We start from the raw sequence: 24,211 nt of genomic DNA, 5'->3' as shown, positions 1-24,211 counted from the left end.
CATTAAATGACCATGTATTAATAGGACAATAAACTAATAAAATCAAATTAAAGTAGCAAATATATTTAGATAAATCGTCGTTTCCATGATTATGATTATCGTAATCGTCTGTTGATAACGTTGCATTCTTTCTAATGTAGACATATCAAACCGTGATGTGTAAGATATGAATATTTGATATAGCATGATTAAAGATTAAGATGAAAAATCTAAATCAAAATGATCAGCATCTTATATTTGTATATTTGTATTATTGAGTTGAGATTATATAACACATCTTTTTACTAATTCCAGGCGTATGACGAAGATGTCGGGAGGAACCAGGCTATACATTATTTTATCGGGAACCATAACATCTCTACAGTAGAGATAAAAAACAATACACTGAGATCTAATACGTCCCTTACATATGGGGTGTACGAGGTAGAGGTCATAGCCTACAACACAGTACCATATACAGTGTCGGGATTAAAGAATGGCACCATGACAGTGTTCATTCATGTCAAGGTTTGTTTTGTGGAAAATATAAGTAAAGCATAATAGAAACAAAGAAGATTGATTCTCACAGGCCTACTATAAAAATTAGGTTTATTCTTATTGCAAATCTCAGTTCTTGAAATGGTCATACATTTTATGAAGAAACAGTGACTATAAAAATACTCTCTGGGATTTAATGATACTAAAATATCCTGTTATCAACAAAGTAACCAATACATTATGTATTACCAGTGCAATAATCACTTTATTCCCCACAGCAACAACAGGGGATATATTTGTAAATAAATTTTTTTTATGTCTTTATACATTTTCCACAGGATATCAATAACCATCGTCCTCATTTTAACCGTTCATCTTATGAGTTTTCCCTCCCTGAAAACTTCAACGTTGGACATTTGGTGAACCGAAGGTATGGTATGAACCTCATTCATCTAATAATATTCTCATTCATGATGATCGAAAAAAAAATCACTTATAAAAATATAGAAGCTAAGTCCATTTATTTTTACCAGTTCTTTGATTTTAATAATCTGCTTTTAAATTCTAACTTTATCAGAGAGAATGAGCCATTTATCTCACCTTTCAAATTTTGTTACTTTTCTAGCATTGTATGGATTCACGCAGACGATGCTGACGAGACCTCCGAGTTCAACACTGTCACTTATTCTGTGGTAGAAAAGGACAGCTATTTTGATATAGACCCATTAACTGCCACACTACGACTTATCAAACCTTTAGACTTTGAAAAAGCAAAATATGTACACTTTAAAGTACGTCAATTTTTTTCTTGACCTGATAATATGTCTTTAGCAAATCTCAATGTCATTGTATATCAACATTCTTTACTGTATTGTTTATAAATATTTACGGGGAGTTTTACTGAACCCATTCTTTGCGACGTTTAATATTTCGCGTTTATCAAAATAGTGGTTTTACATATTGTTACATGTTGTCTATATAAAGGTGTTTAAGACAACGGAAAAATTCGGAAAAATATATTCCAGCGAATAATTAAGTTCAAAAAACAGTAAATCAGGAAATTTACACCAGCGAAATTAAACAACTACACATTATACATACCAGTAAAAAATAGGCATATTAAGTAGCGTAATAGGTTATGACACTATTTCTAGTAAAATTTCCAATTTTCACATTAAAAAAAAATGTTTTTGTTACTTATTTTTCTAGGTGATGGCAACCGACGGAGATCCTAATCACCAAGAAACCGTCAATGTCAATGTGACTATCCTTGATGTCAACGACAACGCTCCGGTCTTCTCGTTAGGTGTGCCTTATATTTAAATGTTATAATCTAACTGTGCCCTTCATGAGTTATTAATATTGTATAATTTCCCACGCGTTATAATTAGACATCAAATAATATGAAAGAAAATTTCAATTATTCTCAGCTCAGAACATATTTTTTTTATCCAGTTATCTAAATAAGCGTGCTAGTATTTAATGAATGTTGTCGTGTGCAATTACCTTTATAATAAAACATAAAGATATGACAATAACTTTGTCATAAGCATTGTTCGTTACACCGATATTGCAGTTATATCATGGGAACCTTGACGGGGAACGGAAATTACTATGTTATAACCGTTAATTTGTTGTTAACGTGTTCGGTATAAACGTGTGTAACTGTAACAACAGTCGTGTTATTTTGTCAAAGATAAACTTCATGCTATTTTTTCTTTCTCTTAAGATATCTACAAATGCAGCGTGGAGGAAAAAAGGATAAGACTTTTGAATTGTTCTACAAACATACACGCCACTGACAACGACACTGTTGGAAATAATGGAAAGCTAACCTATTCTATAGAGGGTCCTATAAAGGTATTGTTATTGTATTAATTCATATATAATTTCATAAGACTCTTTCATATGTGGATATGAAGGATAGTTTGTGAAAAATGTCAAAATTTTACCGAGGAAATAGAAATTTTGTTGGACGCCGTGACGTCACGAGGCTTTATTGCATGGGTAGCCATGCAATACAGCATCAGGCGACATGAGTGTATTGCTCCTTAATGTCACCCATCTGCATTATGATGGGAGACAGATTGAAAGGTGTATTACAAAAGTGGAAATATGGAACCATTAACCTACATAATGTCGTTTTGATTTTCTTTATTTGTTTTTAAATTATATATTTGCGAATATTCGAAATAACTATCTATCAACATGCAAATGGAGAAATGAACGATATACTAAATATCATCAATTTCAATTTGTAAATGAAGTTGGAAATTTACCTTGGTGTAATAATTATTCAGCTATTTTGTTTTCCAACTAACGACATTAACGTAATCATTCATAAATATTAAATCTCAACACTTTCACGGATCTTTTCTCTATATTTGCTTGATATTTCTGTTGTTTTACGATTACAGGATATATTTAGCATTAACGCAAGTACTGGAGAGCTTCGTCCTACTTCCCCTCTTGATGCTGATGCGGGACCCAGTTTGTATGCGATCAAGATAAAGGCTGTGGATGGTGGTAGTCCTCCGCTTTCAGGGTAAGTCTATCTCGATTATCATTTTTGTAGCATATACATTAAGTTCAAATTATCTATGTAAATACCGATTTTGTTCTTAAAGATGCTCCACCGCTGACAAATGGAATTGTTTCACTATCAAAAACAGGAGTAGACGATTTAGTATTTTTCTTCAGTTATAAAAGTTACTAACTTTACATCATTACCACCATTGAAAAGTTTGAGCTTCTAATTTTACTTCAAGTTAAAAATATTAAAAATAATTAATTGTATCCCGAAAAAATTCCGTGGCACTATATCCTATATGGAATGAAGTAATGATTGCGCTTGCACCAAAGGCGAAATAAATTAGCTTATGTTATTTTTTGTGTTAATTAGGCATATATATACACAATTAAACACCAATTATTGTTCAAATGATGAATACCATTTATGCTCTGTCGGCAGTGGAGCATCTTTGGATTATGAAAAGCGAAAATGATATTTCTTAGGAACAGAACTATTAACAATATGAAATCAAAAACAGGATTGAGAAAGAATGTCAGTGATATATCTATCTGTTATGGTCCTTTTTTGGGTGATTAGGGTGTTTTACTATCGTGATATATGCCAAAAGGTGTTGTCGTAGATTCAACCAGAGCGGTATAACACCGAATCCTCAATCCTCAATTTGTTTTAAAGATACTCCACCGCTGACAAATGGTATTTTTCTCTATCAAAAACAGGAGCAGATTAATTAATATTTGTCTTTAGTTACAAAAGTTACTTAATTTACACCATTACCACCATTCAAAAGTTTAAGCTTTTAATTTTACTTCAAGATACAAATATTAAAAACAATTAATTGCATCCCGAAAAAATTCCGTAGCACTATATCCTATATAGAATGAAGTACTGATTGGGCATGCACCAAAAGCAAAATAAATAATTTTTTATTAGTTTTCTGTGTTAATTAGACACATATGCAGAAATATTTACACGATTAAACATAATTTATTGTTCAAATGATGGGTATCGTTTATGCTTTGTCGGCGGTGGAGCATCTTTAAAATATATGATTTTTTTTTGAAAAAAATGTCAACTTCGGATATACATATATTAACAATGGCCATAGAACAACACCCTGCAGAATTAAGACGTTTGACAATTAAGTCCATAGCACAGTAGCAACCAAATTGTAATGTAACAAGAGCAATGTCATTTCAGGTTTTATAAGTATTGAAACACTGAGTTATTAGGCTTCATGTATTGACCTCCTCGTGACCGCGTATTAACCAAATCAAGAATAGTTAAAAAAAACCAGAGCATATGAAATAATTTGTATAAAGCCTCTAAAACAGATCTTACTGATTTTTGTCAACATGTGCACTGTAGTTAAATAAAAGATATATCGATTAAATGGCGTATAAAGGAAACATCTTACACCAATAATACGTACAAATATCAAAACCGGATATACATCAACCAGAGGACAACTATATACTTCATTCCGCAAACCGATTAAAATTGTATTTGCATTCTAATTCCTGTCTCATAAATAATACGCCTATTTAAGCATTGAACTCATTGTCTTGTAGAACCGCTGTAGTTGAAGTTACTGTGACGAACGTCAACGATAACACACCTGTAATCCATGGCCCTAGCCACATTACGATTCCGGAAAACTTGCCCATTAATACCACAGTTGGAAGTTTATTTGCCACGGATGTGGACATAAACGATAATTTGACGTTTACTTTGTCTACAACAGGTAAGCACACTAGGGTGAAAGATGTTAAATATGGTATACAATTCATAAGTATGATAAAAAGGTGAGGTTTTTTCATCAAGTTAATTGTATTATATTCCAATTCACGATGACATATATTATATATGAACACTCAATATATATCTGTATATAATTAACCCAATCCCTTTTGTGTTACTCACCAGATTTCCACCAGCACCTACTTCATTAACATTATAACATCACTAGCCATAATGAAAATATAAAAACAAATTTTGATATCGTTTCTTAATTTTCACAATGAAATATGTTCTTGTATGATAAAGCTTCGATATAACATAATTTCCACTTATTTTTTCAAAAAGAAAAATCGTTAATTCAACCAATTTATGTTTTACGCTTAGACAATCATGTAATACCGTATAGCGTGGTTATTTTCTTTATTTGATCTAAAAACTAGAAAATTGAATTTTTGCGGTTTTGAATTTTAGCGATATCTCTTTCAAGATACATACGATTCAACTATTTCTTATTCCTGATCTTCGCAATCATAGGAATGTTCCGCGAAATACCCGACTATGCGGTATTATATGATATTATTCATGTTGTTTAAATTATCATAAAAGATTCAATACAAAAATACAGTTATATATCTTCAAATTAAGATTATATGAAGTTATGTTCAACATGTGCATTATGTATATGGAAATATACGTCTTTTCCTTATAGTTGTTTAACATATAAAGCTGTGCTTTTCGAAAGCAAGGTTAATTTCTTTTTGATATTCACTCTTTCAAATCAATATAAAATTTTTTTTTAATAATGTAAATGAGGATGTCAACGTGTTGAGTTCAGAAGCCCAATACTAACCACATTGTAACAAGAGTAGTATACTACCAAATGGGCTATACATGTCCAATGTACGTAACTATGACCGTTTTCATTTATACGGCTGGACTGGTTCGGCCGTTTGCAAAAGTAAGTATTCCGAGTATAAATCCTGATGGGCCTACATATTTTGATACAGGCCTAAGAGGACTTGGTCAAATCTCGTCAGAAAACAATTTTAAATCACCAGATATGGAATTCATTTATAAATGAACCAGATAAACCGTATAAAGGAAACCGGCCAACAACTAAGTCCATTATTAAATGGAGATCGGTGTTACTTCATTATAGTTATAAGGATACTTATTTAACACAAAAAACAAACACAAGATGAAGATAATGGTCACGGTGTTCATTTTCCGATGGCGTCAATAACTATACATATATATGATGACTGTCGATGCGCAATTGACAAATGTAGACATATAAATTATGCACGTGCGGTTTTCTGTGTGAATATTTCATTAAAGACAATTAAAGGTGAGTATTATATAGCTTTAGTTTATGTACAGTAGAACCGGTCTTAGCGACCACCTTTGTATAAGACTATTTGATTAATAAGACCAGTTTCTACACTTTCTATATTTTTATAAAGACCATCTACTGAGTAAGACCAGTTTTTACTATTCCTATAGTAGTTCAATGACCAATGTAAACGCAATTTGACCTGATTACATAATATGCATAATACACACAGATAATATAAATAACCTTTTTCTTTGTACCTTGAGTTGTCTTTATTGACAGGTTTACTGTACATAATTGATTTCATCAGCACTTTTGTATTCTCCACTTCTCCCTTTCTTATACGATCCTGTATTATATCTGTATTTTCTTATCATACACAGATTGTCAATAATATCCTTTCTATTTGATATCTTTGAAAGTATGCCAATATGAACGGCCACAGTTTTATTAAGGATTAGGTATGGTGACATTACGTTCGTTCTGATCATTTTATTCATCAAAATGAAGTATATTCATATTTGTTTTCTAAATATACAGACTACAAGCGATAGATAATAACAGTAAGGGTAACTAAAGATTTTCTTGTATTGCTTTATAGCCCTGGCATAATCTAAATTGTTTGACCGGACGCTTGGTCTTCCGTAGCGTTAGTGTCTATTCAATTTAATGAGAAAAGAGTATGCGAGTAGACGTTTATACTCCGTTATTATTTTACAAAATATTTATTTATTACACAATTATTCAATTCGTTTCAGTAATAGATGACTCAATCCGAACATCACGAACCACGAAGGTAATAACTCAACTACCATGCATATAATCTTATGGGATGATAATGGGAAACAAAAGGTACAATGGTATATTTACCAAATAATTTCAAAGTGCTATTTTCATTAATTTACCAACATTTTAATATTTACAGAACTTCCAATGTATAGGTTTTTATTTTACAAATACAAATAAGAGCTGAAAATGATTTTTGGCAGTACCGCCAAAAATCATCATATTTACATCTATAGTGAAGTACAGTAGGTACACACCGTCAGACAAAGAAGCCGAATTGTGGTCTACATCTTTATTTCACAGTAATTATAAAGTACTTTCTGCAGATATGTTTCCATTTAAACATATAAGTCATAGAAAACAACAATTTTACCCTGCATAATTTCTGTGTTTAAACTAACGTTAATAAGGCATATGAAGCCGTTTGAATTATGTCCACAGCTTAATTCATCAAATATTATGGGTTTCAATAGATTACTGAAGAAAAAATAGCATGTCAAAATTTCCGCCCAGTTACAACATATTTAACTTTAATATATCTACAAGAAGCTGCGTATTCACATAATGAATGAATGAATGAATAATATATTCTTGGATATGCAACTATTATGGGTTCACTATTCATAGTATTTATGGGGAACTCACGGGCCTCAGAAAGGCCAAGCAGACGTTTAAGAAGTGTATTTTGATAGAATACGCATATTTCACGCTAAAATGTAGGGATGGTAATCCTGTATTGAAGCTTAACGCAATAAGAAAATCATTTCGATCAAGTAAAAAGACCGAAGGGGTAATAAAATTAATAATATAGTGTTATTAATCAGCTGTTATGATATTGGCCCAGTTATTAGGCCGAGGTCTGTGATATTGGACCGAGGCCGAAGGCCGAGGGCAAATGTGACAGACCAAGGCCTAATAACTGGGCCAATATCATAACAGCTGATTTATGACACCTTTATTAATTAACTATCTATGTCTGCATACATTTAACATTGTAATTTGTAGATCTAGATATCTGATTTATAACTTAGTCTAAGTATATTACTAACTGCACAGTCAGTGATAAATCTACGAGCGCATCCCGAGTCCTAGATAAAATTGCAGACCTAGTCATGTCGTCCATCAAAACACCAAGCATATCTTCGCCGTTTTATGCATATATGTCCCTGGCCCTTTTGACAGACGACTCGTCAATCTCCATGTTGTTTGTTGACTGATCTCGTAAACCCTCTAGATGCTAGGTCAAATAACTTAATAACACCGAGAACTTCCGAATGACGAGGCGCGTTCGATTTGGCGCGTTTTTCAATATTAGCCGAGTTCAAAGTCGGCCAATACGAGAAAAAGTCGGCCAATATCATATTAGACGAGTTGCGTCAATTTTTTTCAATATTGGCCGAGTTTGGCCAAATACAGCTCGGCCGGAAAATCCATACTAGTGTAATAACATAGATGGTTAATTAATAAATCGTCAATATTAATATAAAAGTTGTAGAAATATAGATATATAAGTTGTAGCAATATTGAGATATAAGTTGTAGCAATATAGAAATATAAGTTATAGCAATATAGAAATATAAGTTGTAGCAATATAGAAATATAAGTTATAGCAATATAGAAATATAAGTTGTAGCAATATAGAAGTATAAGTTATAGTAATATAGAAATAAAAGTTGTAGCAATATAGAAATATAAGTTGTAGCAATTTAGATATATAAGTTGTAGCAATATAGAAATATAAGTTGTAGCAATATAGAAATATAAGTTATAGCAATATAGAAATATAAGTTATAGCAATATAGAAATATAAGTTGTAGCAATTTAGAAGTATAAGTTATAGTAATATAGAAATAAAAGTTGTAGCAATATAGAAATATAAGTTGTAGCAATTTAGAAGTATAAGTTATAGTAATATAGAAATAAAAGTTGTAGCAATATAGATATATAAGTTGTAGCAATATAGAAATATAAGTTGTAGCAATATAGAAATATATTAATCCTGTAATGGATGTTGAATATGACTTAAACTATTACTTTTACAGACACCTGTGGTGAATGGGAATGATAATGCCGTATTCAGACTAAATGTTCGTCAGACTGAAAATCCGGGAAGGTATGTTAATTCAGTCTTATTTGATAAATGTTACAGCCTATCACTTAAAAAATGCTAATTAGCAGTTTTGTATTCTTGTCTGGATTTTTTTCGCATTATGTTAAGCACTGGTTATACATTTTATATGGACATGATTTACCAATTGTTAACTTTCACGTATTCATGTATGATATATCTTCCGAGACCGTTAATAATACATATGGAACTTTTCAATTAAATATGTGAGCTGTGCAAAACAATAACCTTTTATTTTACATGTTTGTTTTTACTATCATTGTTTTAGTGTCGAGATAATCCTGAACAAGGCGTTGGATAGAGAATCTATAAGTCGTTTTAACCTAACAGTGGCAGTTTCAGATTCAGTACATGTAAGTATTGGTCGTAATAATATTGTAAAAAGGTAAAAACAAACAAAGAAACGAAGGGGATTAGCCTTAGTTATCAGTTTGGAGTTTGTTTCTTTACTGATTAAATTTTATTTGTTTTCATACTACATCCAACTCTCTGATTGGCAAATTCTTTTCTTCATATACTATGAAGAAAAAATCCGAGAAATGCGCGAAAATCCGACGTAATCACGTTGCATATTGATTTAGGAAAAAATAATCCATGGTTATGAAATAAATTTTGTTTGCAAACTTTTGTGAGTATCCACTACGCCAATTCACGCAGTTTGCAAACAAAATTTCTTTCATACATCTTTGAAGTTAAAAAATAGTAACATCAATGCTTAATAAATCTATCAATTTGTATGTATTTTTCATGAAATGTTAGCATGTTACTCGCGGAAATGAAGCTCAAATTAAAATCTTTGATTAAGTTAACTATAATATTAATAACCGTTATCGTAATAATTTATTTATAGGCATACAATACATATTTTTCATAACTACAGTCATACTTTAAGAAACTATTAAAAACTGAAAATGATGACCTGCTTGATAAAACAACAAATTATTACACAAACGCAAGAATAAATGTGTTTAAATGTGGACAAAAACATGAAATAAATTAAACAAATATATTTGTCACTGTTTCCAGAATTCTTCATTTAAATTGGAAGTCAGTATTGATGACGTTAACGACAATTCCCCAGTGTTTTCTGCTGCCACGTATAATTTCACTGTGGATGAGGAAGCGCCGCAGAAGGAGATAGGAATTGTTAATGTAAGTTTACGATATTCCATGTAAATGTAAGTAATTTGCAAAAGCATAAATATTACCATTTCACTAGTATGTGTTGAAAGAGACGAATATATATCTCATTAGTATGAAGCCATAACAATGCCAGTGAGGAAAGAAAAAAAACCGTGAAAAAACATGATCAGTTAACGACTATATGATGGAATCTTTATGGATAAAAACTACTCTGCTCATCATGCCGACTCTTCTTATCAATAATGGAAATAGTGAATTGGGTACTAGCTTTTAAAATAATAATATATATATATATTTAGATATTATAAACATGTTCGCTTCAAAAAACATTTTTGCAACTGTACATTAGGATGTTTTTGATATTTTAGGCTACTGACATTGACATGAATGAAAATGGCAGACTGCGGTATACCGTATTGCCACCATGGTAAGTCACAGTACAATCAAACATTTAATCTGAAAGAAATATTAGTATATAACTGATTACGTGATTAAATCTTTATCACCTTTACATTTTATCTTTTGATCATGTTGGAATTGCAGTCATATTGTAGTTGCCAACAGTTTGAAAAATGAAAATATACTCTCGCATTTCTCGAAAGTACAAGGTTGCAAAGTGATAATTTCGTGTGAAGAGTATCTACTTCATATGCTTATATTTTCACAGCAACCCCACTATAACCTAAACAAACTCAGTTGTTGGTTTTTTTTTCGAATGAACTGTCATTCACTAATTTTGACGTCAATATTGTGACTTCACGATTGTCGTTCATACTGATATAAGGGTAATAACACATTTTACATTGCTTTACATTATTCCTTTCAGGGAGAGTTATTTCAATATAACGAACACTGGGCAGATAAAAACCGTCCTAGCACTTGACAGAGAAAGCCTTCCTTCAAGGTCTAAAGACAAAATATCTCTAATAATAATGGCGAAAGATGAAGGAACGTTCCCTCTAATGGCTACAGCTACTGTAACAGTAAGCGTAAAGGATATCAATGACCACGCCCCTCACTTTGCAAACACTTCGGAAAATATCAGCATTAACGAAGGACAGAATTTTTCTTTTCAACTTCAGGTAATATTCGTTACAAAAAAAGTCACCGTTGATTTCTTATCATTGCCAAAAATAGGACGGAAACGCGTTCGGAGATTTAGTGTTAAAACCAAGGACCGAATTGTTGCAATATGTATCATGTTTCCTTTAAGTCATCTGATATTATCTTAATTATAATATTATTTTACAGAAGCATACTCATCAAATTTATTTTTCAAGAGATACGTATACTCTGTAGTTGCCAATATTCGTGGTGTTTTAATTTCGCTAAATCCGCAGATTCATCCAAATTGATGAAATTTAATGCCTCGGGAGAGTTTTCAAAAGAGAATGTGTTTGCATATTGCACCTTGTCACGCTTATTGCGTTTTCAGATGAATCGTGAAAATACGCCCCTGAGATGAAGTTCTAAATAGTAAATTGCGAAATGTTACATCCGCGAAAATAATATAATCAAGTACTGTGCATTGTCTGTTCCACACTATTGTTTTCCAAAGAATCTGAAATGTTAACTATACAAAGTTGTATCCGTTGCAGGCGACAGATGAAGACGAAGGAATAAATGGCCAGATACATTATAATATCAGTTATACTAATGCTACCTTCTTAGAAGTAGAGGATCATACCTTGATATCTAAACATCAAATGAAATTTGGGGTGTACAAGGTTGAGATCAAAGCAAGCAATCCTGTTTCGTATACAGCACAAGTACAAAAACCACAAAATGACACCCTGATGGTGTACATACATGTTCAGGTTTGTTTAATCATTATCTTATTTTCACCGTTTTACACTAATGTTGTTATAAGATCGTATATATTATAATATTATATCAAAATAATTGCCACAGCAAATAAATATGATCTATAAGAACACAGGCTTATATTTTGGCATTTGACATATTTTAAAAGATTTCACGATAGTAAAATTTGCGTTGAATTCGATAATTTTAACTTCTTAATATATATGTACGTTTCCTTATAGTACATTGTATGTGAATGCATAGGTTTTTAAAGTTTTTAATAATTTAATCTTCCGCAAATAAGTACATAGATGCTTAACTTATTAACCTTCACAATCAAATATAATAAATTGTCTTTTTGTAAAACAGGATATAAACAATCACAGTCCGAAGTTTGAAAATACACCCTATGCAATTTCTCTACACGAAAATTACGATGTCGGCCGTATAGTTAATGCCAGGTAATTGTCTGATGATTCTGATGTTATCCAATTAACCTTATGTAAAATATCACTTTACAATACTTCAATGTAATGTGTAATATAAGTGTCATCGGTACGCTAATCTATTTAAAATTGTTCATGCGTTTGTAATAATTACATGTATTCGCTTTCATTCTATTTTATTCCAAACAATTTAAATATATCTGTTTTAGCATAAAAGCACGTGACGATGACGAAACCTCTGAGTACAACACTGTCAGCTATTCTGTAGCAGACAAGGACGGGTATTTTGATATAGATCCCCGTACTGCCCTACTTCGGCTCATCAAGCCACTTGATCATGCTAAGGAACCGCATATCCGCTTTCAGGTAGGAAGCTACATCACATCGTTTACAATATATAGTATTCCGAATTTGCATATTACAGAGTTATTTGCACTTGCGGGTAGGTATTGATTGTGATGCCATGTGTTTGCGAGCGTAACGTCATACGTTTCGGAGAAAACGATGTGAATCCCGCTCACAAAATAATGACGTAACAATCGGTACCTACCCGCAAGGGAGCTAACTCTGTAATATGCAAAGACGGAATTGTAGTCAGTGTATATTTGTCAGTAATAAGTAATGATCTTTATATATATCATAATATTGAAGTTGTTATACCACCGACAGATGGTAAGTTACTTACGACACACTATTATGTACCATCATTGAAAACGTTTGAATGCTAATTTTACGTCGGAGTAAAAGTTTTTCAAATATTTTATTGCATCCCGAAAAAACCTGGCACTTTGCCCTATATGAACTTAGGTATTAATTGCCAAACAACAAAAGCAAAATAAATTATTGTCCAAATGATAAGTATTGTTAATGGTCTGTTGGGGATGGAGCATCTTTAAAACAAAACATGAATGTTGTGCTAAGAAAGACTGGTATTTCAGGTAAAGGCGAGTGACGGAGATATATCACACGACGTTAGTGTCAACGTTAGTGTGACGGTGACTGACGTCAATGACCACGCACCTGTTTTCTCTTCAGGTTTGTACCTGGCGGTTTATTACTTTATAAATAAAATTATTTTTGCAAATGCAGACGCTTATCTGTAATAGATTGGCTAAAATAACAAATATTGTCCTATTTTATGGTCATGTTCAGAATTATGCTTCTTTCCAGAACTTGCATTTTCTTGATTTTTTATGAATGTCGAAATAGCTTATTTTATCAAATTACAGAGTTATCTCCCTTGTTAGTAGGTATTCATTGTGAAGTCATCATTTTGTGGGCGAAACTTATGTCGTTTTCTCTGAAAAGTGTAACGTTACGTTTACAAACAAATGACGTCATAATCAATACCTACCCGCGATGACACTCTTTATTTTGCAAATGCAGAATATTATCATAGTTAAGTCCAATACCCTATTATTATTTTATATAAACATCATGTTGTAGGCTTTGTGTGTATTACACATAATCAAATGGAGGTTTTTAAGATATTTATGTGATAGACTTGGACGTCACCCTTTACTTTTTCCCAAGAAAAATGTCTATGTCTGGGAGATATACGATGTCGAAACTTTGATAAAGAGGCATACTTTGCTTGTTATTTCCTTTGCAGCTGTGTATAACTGTACAATTATGGAGAATGATACCTCGCCTATCACATGTCTACAACCAATCAATGCTACTGACACAGATAGTGGTGAAAATGGGAAGATAAACTATTCAATAGAAGGGTTCGCGCAGGTAATTTCATCACAAATGAAACAATATATTGTGTTAATATGCATTGTCATGGCTCATTTTGTGTCGTTCGGTTAACGGCATCCACAATTTTTTCATAATAATTTGACATAATGGTACACAGTTCGGATGTTTTGTGACGCTGTATGTGGATATCATTATGTTTAAAGGTTCGTGGCATATCAAATTATTGAAATCGTGTGATAATTTACGTATTTCATAGTCACTCATGTAAAATCCTATATATATTATGACCAGTTTTATCTGTTGCAGCATATTTTCAACATAAACAATACAAATGGAGTTATCTACCCCTTTTCACCTTTGGACTATGATGCAGGGGTCCACAATTACGTTCTGACGGTATTAGCCACCGATAATGGAACACCACAGATGACAGGGTATGTAATATAGTTTGTTTAACCTTCAGAAAATAAAGGTCTGGTTACAAATATTGTGAATAAAAATTCATAATATATATATAAATAATTGACTGATAAAATGATAAATAACTGTTTAATGCTAAACTATTGTTATCATTTAATAATCATTTAATCTATGCCCTTGCCATTTTATAGCTCGACTGTGATTGACATATCTATAGAGGACAAGAACGACAACTCCCCTGTTATACACGGACCAAGGCAGTTCTCTATTCCAGAAAATGCAAGCCTCGGCACGACACTAGGAGTCATGTTCGTCACTGACGCGGATGCTGATAATAATTTGGTTTTTACATTGAGTGATAATACAGGTGCGTATAACGTATTATATAGAAAAAGACATTTGCATCTTGTATGATGCCGAGATTAATCTACGACTCCATTTCACTACCTAACAAACGACATTGTTCGTTTTTAACAAAATTCAAGGGTCTCTGCCGAGAATGCTATTTTGATGCATCGAAACGTTTAACATTTCCATCCATTTCTATTTGGATTAATCATAACGCGATAGGCAATATTTATATACAAGCATGAAATGGTAGAAATAGTTTGATTAAACGAACCAATGCAATAACACTTTTATGTGTATTCAAGTATTATCTAAATGGTTAAGTACTCTATCTTTATATGAAATGCAAGGTATGTTGTAAGTTCATTGATCGATAGGATAATATCTCTATATATTTTGATATATTTCGTTTTATTTTTCTGCTCGTTAAACAAACAATATATGTGTCTTATTTAATATTCTTGATCAGTTGTTTACTAGACAAGTATTATCGTTTACAGCACATTAATTACATACCTGACATGCTTTTATCTACAATTTTCAATTCATATTATCAGATTTTCATATCGAAAGTGACACTGGTGAGCTCTCAACTGCAAGGAAATTCGATTATGAGAATAATGATCGACTTATTCGTGTGAACGTCTCCGTCTATGATGGTCAACATACAACTTTCTTCCCCATAGCTGTGGCTATAACAAACGTTAACGACAATAGTCCTATCTTCGTGAATTCGTCCTTGACACCAACGATATCAGAAGATATGGAAAACCCATTCTTCTACATCCAGGTGAATTGTCTGATTCGGTAACGCTTCATATCATGCAAATCTATAAAAAGACATTTTAGTTCAGATGATTATACGTATTTTGACAAGATCGCGTGACCCTTCAACAGACGTTTAAGTGGCATAGGATTTGCTGACATATCGATACAGTTATATGGTTTTTTTAATAGAATATTGAAATGGTTTTTATCGACAGAACACAGTATTACACTTATTCAAAAATATTTTATGTACATTTCATTCACTAATAAACACATAATTGATATATAGTGTGAAAAAACAGAATAAAAATGACGATTAGATCATAATATTTAACCTTTTATTAAAGGCAACTGATGATGATGCTGATTCTTCTTTGATCTACACTATAACCTCCATAACATCTACCTACATCCACATTGACAGCACAAGGTAAGTCAATCTAGCACATAATACGTGATGTATGACGAGTATAAGATAAAAAGGAAATCAATTCATATGATTTGAGCAATTTCGGAGACTTTTTCATAAATTTCAAAAAAATATTTACAAGTTCTTCATACTTCAATACTTCAAAATGTCTTTTTCTTACTTTCAGCTTAAAGTATTCTAAACTTTTAAAGAAAACAAATATATGAAATAAATCTAACAGTTTACCTTCTGGTCTAATAATTCCACTTCACATTTTAAAATATTAAATTTTTAATTTCTCATATTGTGTTCGTCCTTCATTGTACTTGTAAAATATGAAAATAAAAACTTGACAGATTTGGCCATCTTTCATATAGAAATTATAGAGCGCATCCTTGAACATTTCTTCCTAAATGTTTTCTGAAGTGCTTACATATTTCCAGTAAATATGAAGTCTATTTTTTCAAAATTGCGCTCTTTTGTTACTAACAAATATTAATAAACAATTAAAACAAATATTAGGTAAAAGGCAAAATGAAAACAAACATTTCAAATTCAGTTAGGTGTTGGATGGTTACCAAGGTAACTAAAGTTGCAAAATTACACAACTTCCATTACAGTCGAATTATGGATATACTAAATATTTCACATAATATATTATAAGTCAATAACTTTAATTTCTCAACTACTTTGAAAAATCGATGAATTCTTGGGCCAAAATGGGCACAAACTATACATAATTCTTGGAAAATAATGATTTATCGTAATGCTTCCAGGAAAATATTATGGAAACATAAATAAACTTAATACACTTATTAATCATTTAAAACAGTGGTTTGGTGACAATAGATGGATCTATCAATGCAGTAGACAATGGCACAATCACGTTCAGTGTCAGTGTGACAGATGGAAAGCACGTGAGTAATTCAATTATGCTTTTGTAGAGGAGGTAGAATTAATTTTACTTAAGGAAATTTATATTCATGCGTGTACATCTATTTTTAAAACTCTATCACGATAAATTAAGTTTCGTTGCCTCGTTTTGATGATTTATTTTTTGTAAGGAGATTTGTATCTGTTTGATCATTCTTATTTCATTTCTGTCATTAATTTTGGTGATATTTGTCGCCATTCCTCGTTAGATAGATTAAAGCTTAAGATGATAGTTATGTATCTGCAGTGTGGTATGATTTTGGTAAAGGTACTATCGTAGTTGAAAAACCTCAGCTAGGTTGATATATAGTGAACCCTTTCTATAAAAAACCTCATGTGGGTCAAAGGAAAATGATTTACAAACAGGTAGAATATTGTTTACACTGACCATTTTGGTATCTGATAAAAGTTATTTATTAAGCAGGTGATCTATATACAGAGGTGGTCGCTAAGACAAGTTTTACCGTAATTATATTTTATCATTGTTGTATCAATGATTATCAATGGTTAGAAACGTACACATTGCTGCCTCCGAAGTGTAATGTCTAATTATATGTTAAACTGCAATAAAGAAACCATTGATTATCTCAAATGATGATATTTTATGATGAAGTAAAAATTACAATAAAATTGTGTATCATGATTTTATCACTTCATTACATTTGCAGGTTGTTCCGGCTAACGTCAGAGTTAATGTGATTGATGTCAATGACAACGCGCCAAGGTTTACAAATTCAACCTATACGTTTCATGTAAAAGAAGAAATAGACTATATTTTTGTTGGAAAAGTAATGGTTAGTTGACCTCTAGTTATTATAAATTATATTGGAATAATTCTTATGAACTCATTTAGTTTCATACGGACATATATAAAGTCTGTATCCCATTTTCCTCTCATTTTTATGCAATTGGAAGAAACATGATCAGGACAATGTGTATATATTTACTGAATCGTGTGAATTAGGTCAATAATCTGAAGCCATCAATAAAATTGTACAATTTACTTATCAGTATTTCAGTTTGATGAAGACTTATTTCATACCTGAACTGAAAACAAATAAGGATACAATGTATATACATTTCAAGACTGAAGTCTATAAGTGCACGCTGTATTGTTTTCTAGGCCACAGACGAAGATCCCGGTGACAATGGCAAACTGCGATATAGCATATTGACACCATGGTAAGTCGCTGAAATACTTATATAAATATAAAGCATATTGAAATTGCAATTTTGTGGTATATTCATACTCATTTTATCTCTACGATGTAAGGATAATTGAAATAAATAAGCAAACTCAACAATTCTAAAATTGAAACTTTAGATAGAAGTCTACGGAAATAACTTTTTCGTATTTATATATAACAGCCTTATCTGCCCTTGCGGATAGGTGTTGATTGTGACGTCATGTGTTTGTGAGTGTTACGTCATACTTTGCAGAGAAAACGACGTGAAAGTCGCTCACAGAAAATAAATGATGTAATAATGGATACCTATCCGAAAGGGAGGTAACAATCTAAGTTGCAAAGATGGAATATCACTATATCCAGAAATACAATAATAATGTGCTGTTTTTTATAATTAACTACAATGCAGTTAATTCATTCCTCATTCCCAATATGATGAAACTTACCACTTTTATTATCAGGGATAATGTCTTCAGTGTTAACGAAACGGGACATATTGAAGTGAAATCAAAATTGGACAGAGAGGCCCTAATTTCTGATCAGATCACGATGTCGGTTACAGCTCGTGATTTGGGAACTCCTTCATTCATGTCCATTGCGATAGTACTTGTGCACGTGCAAGACGTCAACGATCATGCTCCAAAATTCCAAGAAAATGCAATGAATATCAGTATAGATGAAGGACGTCTTGTAAACTACCAAATACAGGTAAGGTTTTATTCATTGTATTGACAGATATAACAATCACCAATTGCTTGGATACTTTGCATTCATCAATTTGCAGGCGTTTGATGAAGAGATGGACATAAATAGTCAGATACACTCCGAAATTAGAGAAACTAATGTATCATAATCACCATTATTATTACCATCACCACCACCACCACGTCACGTTATTCTTTATATTCATATGATACAGTTAAGGTGGAATCACAGTTATTTCAACTATTTCTCTTTATCTTTAATTTCAGGCGTATGACGAAGATGAAGGGACAAACCATGAAATATATTATGTTATCGGGAGCAAAAACATTTCTAGAGTAGAGATACAGAACAATACATTGAGATCTAAGGCACCACTTACATATGGGGTGTACGAGGTAGATATCATAGCCCACAACACTGTACCATATACAGTGCCGGGATTAAAGAATGGCACCATGACAGCGTACATTTATGTCCAGGTATGTAATTCATATCGGGAAAGTTATTTCTTAACTCTCTATCTAGAATGCAAACACAATCTCCAATATAAGAAGTTATCTTCATAATTATAAATGTACATATGAATCAGTAATATTTGTAACTACGGACAGAATACTAACACAACATAAATAAAATCTAATCCTGTATTAGCAAGTTTTTTCCCCTTTTTTTGATAAATTGAAGTTGATTGAATCTGATTAAGAAATGTTTCAACGGATGAATTCATGATTTTTTTGATAAATTGAAGTTGATTGAATCTGATTAAGAAATGTTTCAACGGATGAATTCATGATCACTTTATTGTAGAGATGTTTTACTCGTTTAACTCAAACGATATTTAGTCGTGTATTGTTTTCTTTATTTGTATTGTTTTCTTTGTTTTCTTTATTTTTTTTATTTTATTGTCTTTTGTGTATCTTAAGTGTATCTTTTTTTAATTTCATATTTTTCTTCCGTATTAGGATATCAACAATAACAGTCCGAATTTTGACCAGAAATCTTACACTTTTTCCATACACGACGATTTCGAAGTTGGACGCCTAGTGAATCAAAGGTACTTTCATAATATTAATTTAAACCATATGTCTACATAAGTATAAAAGATAGTGGTGAAGTGCGTGGTCGAGTGATATATACAAAAACACATACTGTTATGAATGTCTATTTGAAACATGCTATTATAATTTCAGTTTCAGTCCCATCCACGCTCATGACGCTGATGAAACTCCAAAGTATAGTACTGTTACTTACTCGATATCGAACGACAACGGTTATTTCGAGATCGATCCACGTACCGCCACACTTCGACTTATCAAATCTCTTGATTATGCAAAAGAGGCATTAATCGATTTCCAGGTATGGCAACTGCAAATGATATGAGGAGAATGATGAGGTAACCTAAGCAAGTTTTTAAGATTTTGACTCTTGTGAAAGATGTCTTTTGCTGCTATTATTTTCATTTTGACTTTAAAATCCTTTAAGGATTTTTATTTGCTCGTTGTAAGAACAAATAAGAACAAATGGTATCACGACAAATATTTGCTTTGATTACTAATTTAGGAGATAAATGAAAATAAAAAAGAAGATTAAAAAAAAGATATCAGTATTAAAGTAACAAAAATTAAAAATTAAAACAAAAATACAATATTTTATAACATAATGAAAAATAACTAGTCAAAGGCGAAACTTCCAGGTAACTGCTGATGATGGAGATAAATCGCATCAAGTCAGTGTCAACGTTAGTGTTGATGTCGTGGACGCCAATAACCATACCCCCATGTTTTCGTCAGGTGAATATTTTATAATTGTTGTAATTACTGTACATATTTAATCGTTTTGATATGCAACTTGTATATTGATAAAATATAATTTGAAGAGGTTAATATCTACTGCAATTGAACAAGAACATTTGATATCCATTACATGTTTGCAATATTTGATCCTTTTGCTTCATTATTCCTTTCTGTCTAACTATTTTCAAGTCTTCCTATTCTATATGTTGAATACAACGCACCTCTCGTGGTCAACGAAATCACTTCGTTATAATCATAGTTTGTTATACACATATTACAAATATACACACAATGTAGTATAGTAACACTGGCGGGAAATCAAAATTACTATATTATAACCGTGAATTTGTTGTAAGCGTGTTCGATATACACGTGTTTTAGCGTAATTAGCTTTCTGCTTAGATATGACATTAGATACATAAATCGAACGATCGTCATATGAGTTGTAACAATGTAAACGTAACACCATTATAGCAAGATATCGAAACTCTTGTAAGAATGTAAAATCAAGAAAGGCATCCTTTACTATATATCAGAAATATATGGTCTCTGTGTGTATTTTTGTAGAACTATATAACTGCAGTGTCGAGGAGAATGTTACATCAGCGATCGTGTGTCGGTCATCTATCAATGCAACAGATGGTGATAGAGGAACGAATGGAGAGATACACTATTCGATAGAAGGACAGATGAAGGTAGCTTTTATACAGTTTACCTCGTTATCTCAACGTCACACGACCGTTGTAGAACTTAGAGTACCCCGGGTATTAGTGGAGCTCAGTTTACTTGAATTGTCAGATAAAAAAAACCTTCATAGTAACGATGGACTGGAGTTCTATGAGTTCGTGTTCATTGAGTTTAGATGTTATTTATTTTTGGATAAAAAAACTTTCCTTCGCTTTACATCAGAAAGAATTTTGATTCTACAATGGTATGTTTTCTATAAAAAAAATCTCAACTTTTTGATTACTAATGTACATACTAAATATTCATTTCTTTCTTTGTGTTTCCAACAGAGCATTTTTACCATTGACAACACTAATGGAGTTATCCGCCCCTTGTTGCCGTTAGACTATGATACAGGCCCTCGACGTTACATTTTATTCGTACAGGCCAAAGATAATGGCAAGCCTAAACGAACGAGGTATTTTTATTTGTGTGTCTTGCTTTATGCGGAAATACTGTAAACGTTTCTAGTTTAGCATTTGTTTGATTTCGCGATAAACACTTTAAACATTTCGCTTTGTTTTTATTATACCTGTTAACGTTTTGCAGCACATTTTCGTATATAAACTAAATTTTACGCATGGGGTGATTTTTGCTCTAAACGTCCTTCGCGTTATAAGCGTAAATTTACCGCTCGCGAAAATGTTCACGTCTATAGTAATTACTGCAATAAAAAATATTAGCGTTTTACATATTAATTATTTGAATATTTTATTCATGCATATCAACCTTTCTGAATGAATATTACTTAACGTACAATTTAGCTCTGCAGTGGTGGAAGTGATTGTAAAAGACAAAAATGACAATATCCCAGTTATACATGGTCCAAGTTATTTCACCATTCCGGAAAATTCCCCAGTCAACACGACCATTGGAACTGTATTCGCCACTGACGAGGACGCCTTAGATGAATTAATGTTCTCCTTAACAGACAATGCAGGTATTGATCATTAGCAGTTCATCCTCAATTTATACTTAATAGTGCGGTACTGTTTGGAATGTCTCCATTGGGAATGTAAAATTTTCATCCATAATACCAATACATATAAACTTGGAATATAATTACTTTCAAATTAAGCAGCATTTCAATATATCCGATTTCAAATTAAGAAGCTTTATCCCTATATAAAAGTCTACAGCCAACTTATTGGTGCTTTACACATTCATGTTTAACTCCTGTTTTACAGCGTTATGGTATCTCGATGTAGAGTTACCATGGTAAATTCACGAAATTTTAGTATATGCGAAATAAATGGGGTTGTAATATCGGGAAATAATTTGCCAATTTTTAAAACGAACGTTATCCTTGAATATGGAAATTCCATATTATGATTTCGTGTATATGTGATTTCAATTTAATTATTAGATTTCCACATTCAACGTAACACGGGCATACTGCTATCTGGAAGATCATTTGATTACGAGAAAAAGAGGGATCGACTTATGCATGTGAATGTCTCTGTCAGTGACGGCCAACATATCGCTTACTTTCCCATATCTGTGGCTATAACAAACCTTAACGACAACAGTCCTGTCTTCGTGAATTCGTCATTAACCCATACAATTTCAGAGGACATGGATGATCCATCGTTTTACATACAGGTATAGAATGTTGAGGCATGTAGCGTTATATCAAGTATATAGATGTAGTTATTACTGCATTGCTGGTTACTATAAGCGTAACTATTTCAGCGCAGTCAAGCCCAAATACATAACAAACTGTATTTTATGATCCATTAGGGTGAATATAAATGAATGCAAAGCCCCAATACATAACAAACTGTATTTTATGATCAATTAGGGTGAATATAAATGAATGCAATTAGTTGATTCAATACCGAAACATCCTCTCACAATATTTAGAACTGTACATTATGTAGCGTTTCAAATAAAGCGCAAAAAACGCAAAAATAAAGCTGTTATCTAATTATCTGTTCCTATAACCACACACTTGATAATGTTTTAAGCTTTTTTCAAGTATTTTTCTCTCTCATAAACAGGGACAAACGAATTAGTATCTGTCTTCAGTTACAAGCTTTATTTACAACATAATTACCACTATTGAAAAGTTTGAGTTTCTCATTTAACTTCATGATAAAAATATTAAAAATAAATAATTGTATCCCGAAAAAAAAACCCGTGATAATATAGCCTATATGGAATGAAGTTCTGATTGCGCATGCACCAAAATAAATCATCTTATATATTTTTTGTTTAATTTAGATATATATGTATATACACGATGAAACAACAATTATTATTCAAATGATAAGTATCGTTTTTGCTCTGTCGTCGGTGGAGCATCTGTAATGATCATAAAATATCAAAATACGTTCCTATGAAAAAATAACTAATATTACATCATTTATGATTTTATAATTTTTTGCACAGGCTACAGATAAGGATATGGATTCAATGCTGACATACAGTATACCTTCTCATGGTCACAGAATAAATATAGAAAATGAGAGGTATGTGTATATAAATAAAAAATCTGAATGGAGCTAGTTGGAATTGATAAGCTCGTGCATGTTTATAAAAATATCGCTGTAGATGAGGGCACTCAAGTGATCGCCATGCTGTTTAACACTGTTGCGGGTTTTTTAAAATCTTTTTTTTATTTTTTCGTGCTTTTTTAATTGATTAATTCACTCACATTTAATAAAGCTTATATTTATTTTCGACAGTATATGCTTTTGATTTTTTTATTAGTTCAACACATAGCAGAGTTCATATTTTTATTTTGTATGCTACTTACAGGGAAAAGAGTAAAACACGATGGTACAAAAATTTTGTCGAAAGATTAAACGGATTGTTTTCTAACAAAGTTCC

General features: G+C 31.9%; 1 protein-coding gene across 1 annotated transcript in view; it reads left to right on the top strand.

Moving 5' to 3' along the window:
* LOC138324468 (protocadherin Fat 4-like) overlaps window positions 1–24,211 on the top strand; it is a 28,853-nt gene that overhangs the window by 3,445 nt on the left and 1,197 nt on the right. Inside the window, exons 7-41 of the mRNA XM_069269532.1 lie at window positions 295–507; window positions 816–907; window positions 1,103–1,268; window positions 1,687–1,783; window positions 2,207–2,337; window positions 2,895–3,022; window positions 4,579–4,751; window positions 6,839–6,876; window positions 8,909–8,979; window positions 9,263–9,347; window positions 10,021–10,146; window positions 10,506–10,564; window positions 10,964–11,120; window positions 11,736–11,954; window positions 12,310–12,401; window positions 12,596–12,752; window positions 13,325–13,421; window positions 13,999–14,126; window positions 14,397–14,524; window positions 14,702–14,877; window positions 15,416–15,648; window positions 15,974–16,056; window positions 16,868–16,952; window positions 17,637–17,762; window positions 18,092–18,150; window positions 18,617–18,863; window positions 19,127–19,339; window positions 19,823–19,914; window positions 20,051–20,216; window positions 20,554–20,650; window positions 21,221–21,348; window positions 21,670–21,797; window positions 22,144–22,319; window positions 22,746–22,981; window positions 23,771–23,850. Coding sequence (XP_069125633.1) covers window positions 295–507; window positions 816–907; window positions 1,103–1,268; window positions 1,687–1,783; window positions 2,207–2,337; window positions 2,895–3,022; window positions 4,579–4,751; window positions 6,839–6,876; window positions 8,909–8,979; window positions 9,263–9,347; window positions 10,021–10,146; window positions 10,506–10,564; window positions 10,964–11,120; window positions 11,736–11,954; window positions 12,310–12,401; window positions 12,596–12,752; window positions 13,325–13,421; window positions 13,999–14,126; window positions 14,397–14,524; window positions 14,702–14,877; window positions 15,416–15,648; window positions 15,974–16,056; window positions 16,868–16,952; window positions 17,637–17,762; window positions 18,092–18,150; window positions 18,617–18,863; window positions 19,127–19,339; window positions 19,823–19,914; window positions 20,051–20,216; window positions 20,554–20,650; window positions 21,221–21,348; window positions 21,670–21,797; window positions 22,144–22,319; window positions 22,746–22,981; window positions 23,771–23,850 — 4,682 coding nt within the window. The remainder of the gene's footprint in view (window positions 1–294; window positions 508–815; window positions 908–1,102; window positions 1,269–1,686; window positions 1,784–2,206; window positions 2,338–2,894; window positions 3,023–4,578; window positions 4,752–6,838; window positions 6,877–8,908; window positions 8,980–9,262; window positions 9,348–10,020; window positions 10,147–10,505; window positions 10,565–10,963; window positions 11,121–11,735; window positions 11,955–12,309; window positions 12,402–12,595; window positions 12,753–13,324; window positions 13,422–13,998; window positions 14,127–14,396; window positions 14,525–14,701; window positions 14,878–15,415; window positions 15,649–15,973; window positions 16,057–16,867; window positions 16,953–17,636; window positions 17,763–18,091; window positions 18,151–18,616; window positions 18,864–19,126; window positions 19,340–19,822; window positions 19,915–20,050; window positions 20,217–20,553; window positions 20,651–21,220; window positions 21,349–21,669; window positions 21,798–22,143; window positions 22,320–22,745; window positions 22,982–23,770; window positions 23,851–24,211) is intronic.

Source organism: Argopecten irradians, chromosome 5 (genome assembly GCF_041381155.1).
Source record: "Argopecten irradians isolate NY chromosome 5, Ai_NY, whole genome shotgun sequence".
In the NCBI taxonomy this organism is placed as follows: domain Eukaryota; kingdom Metazoa; phylum Mollusca; class Bivalvia; order Pectinida; family Pectinidae; genus Argopecten; species Argopecten irradians.
Note: the sequence above shows the minus strand (reverse complement) of the source record. Positions and strands in the feature narration are given on the sequence as shown.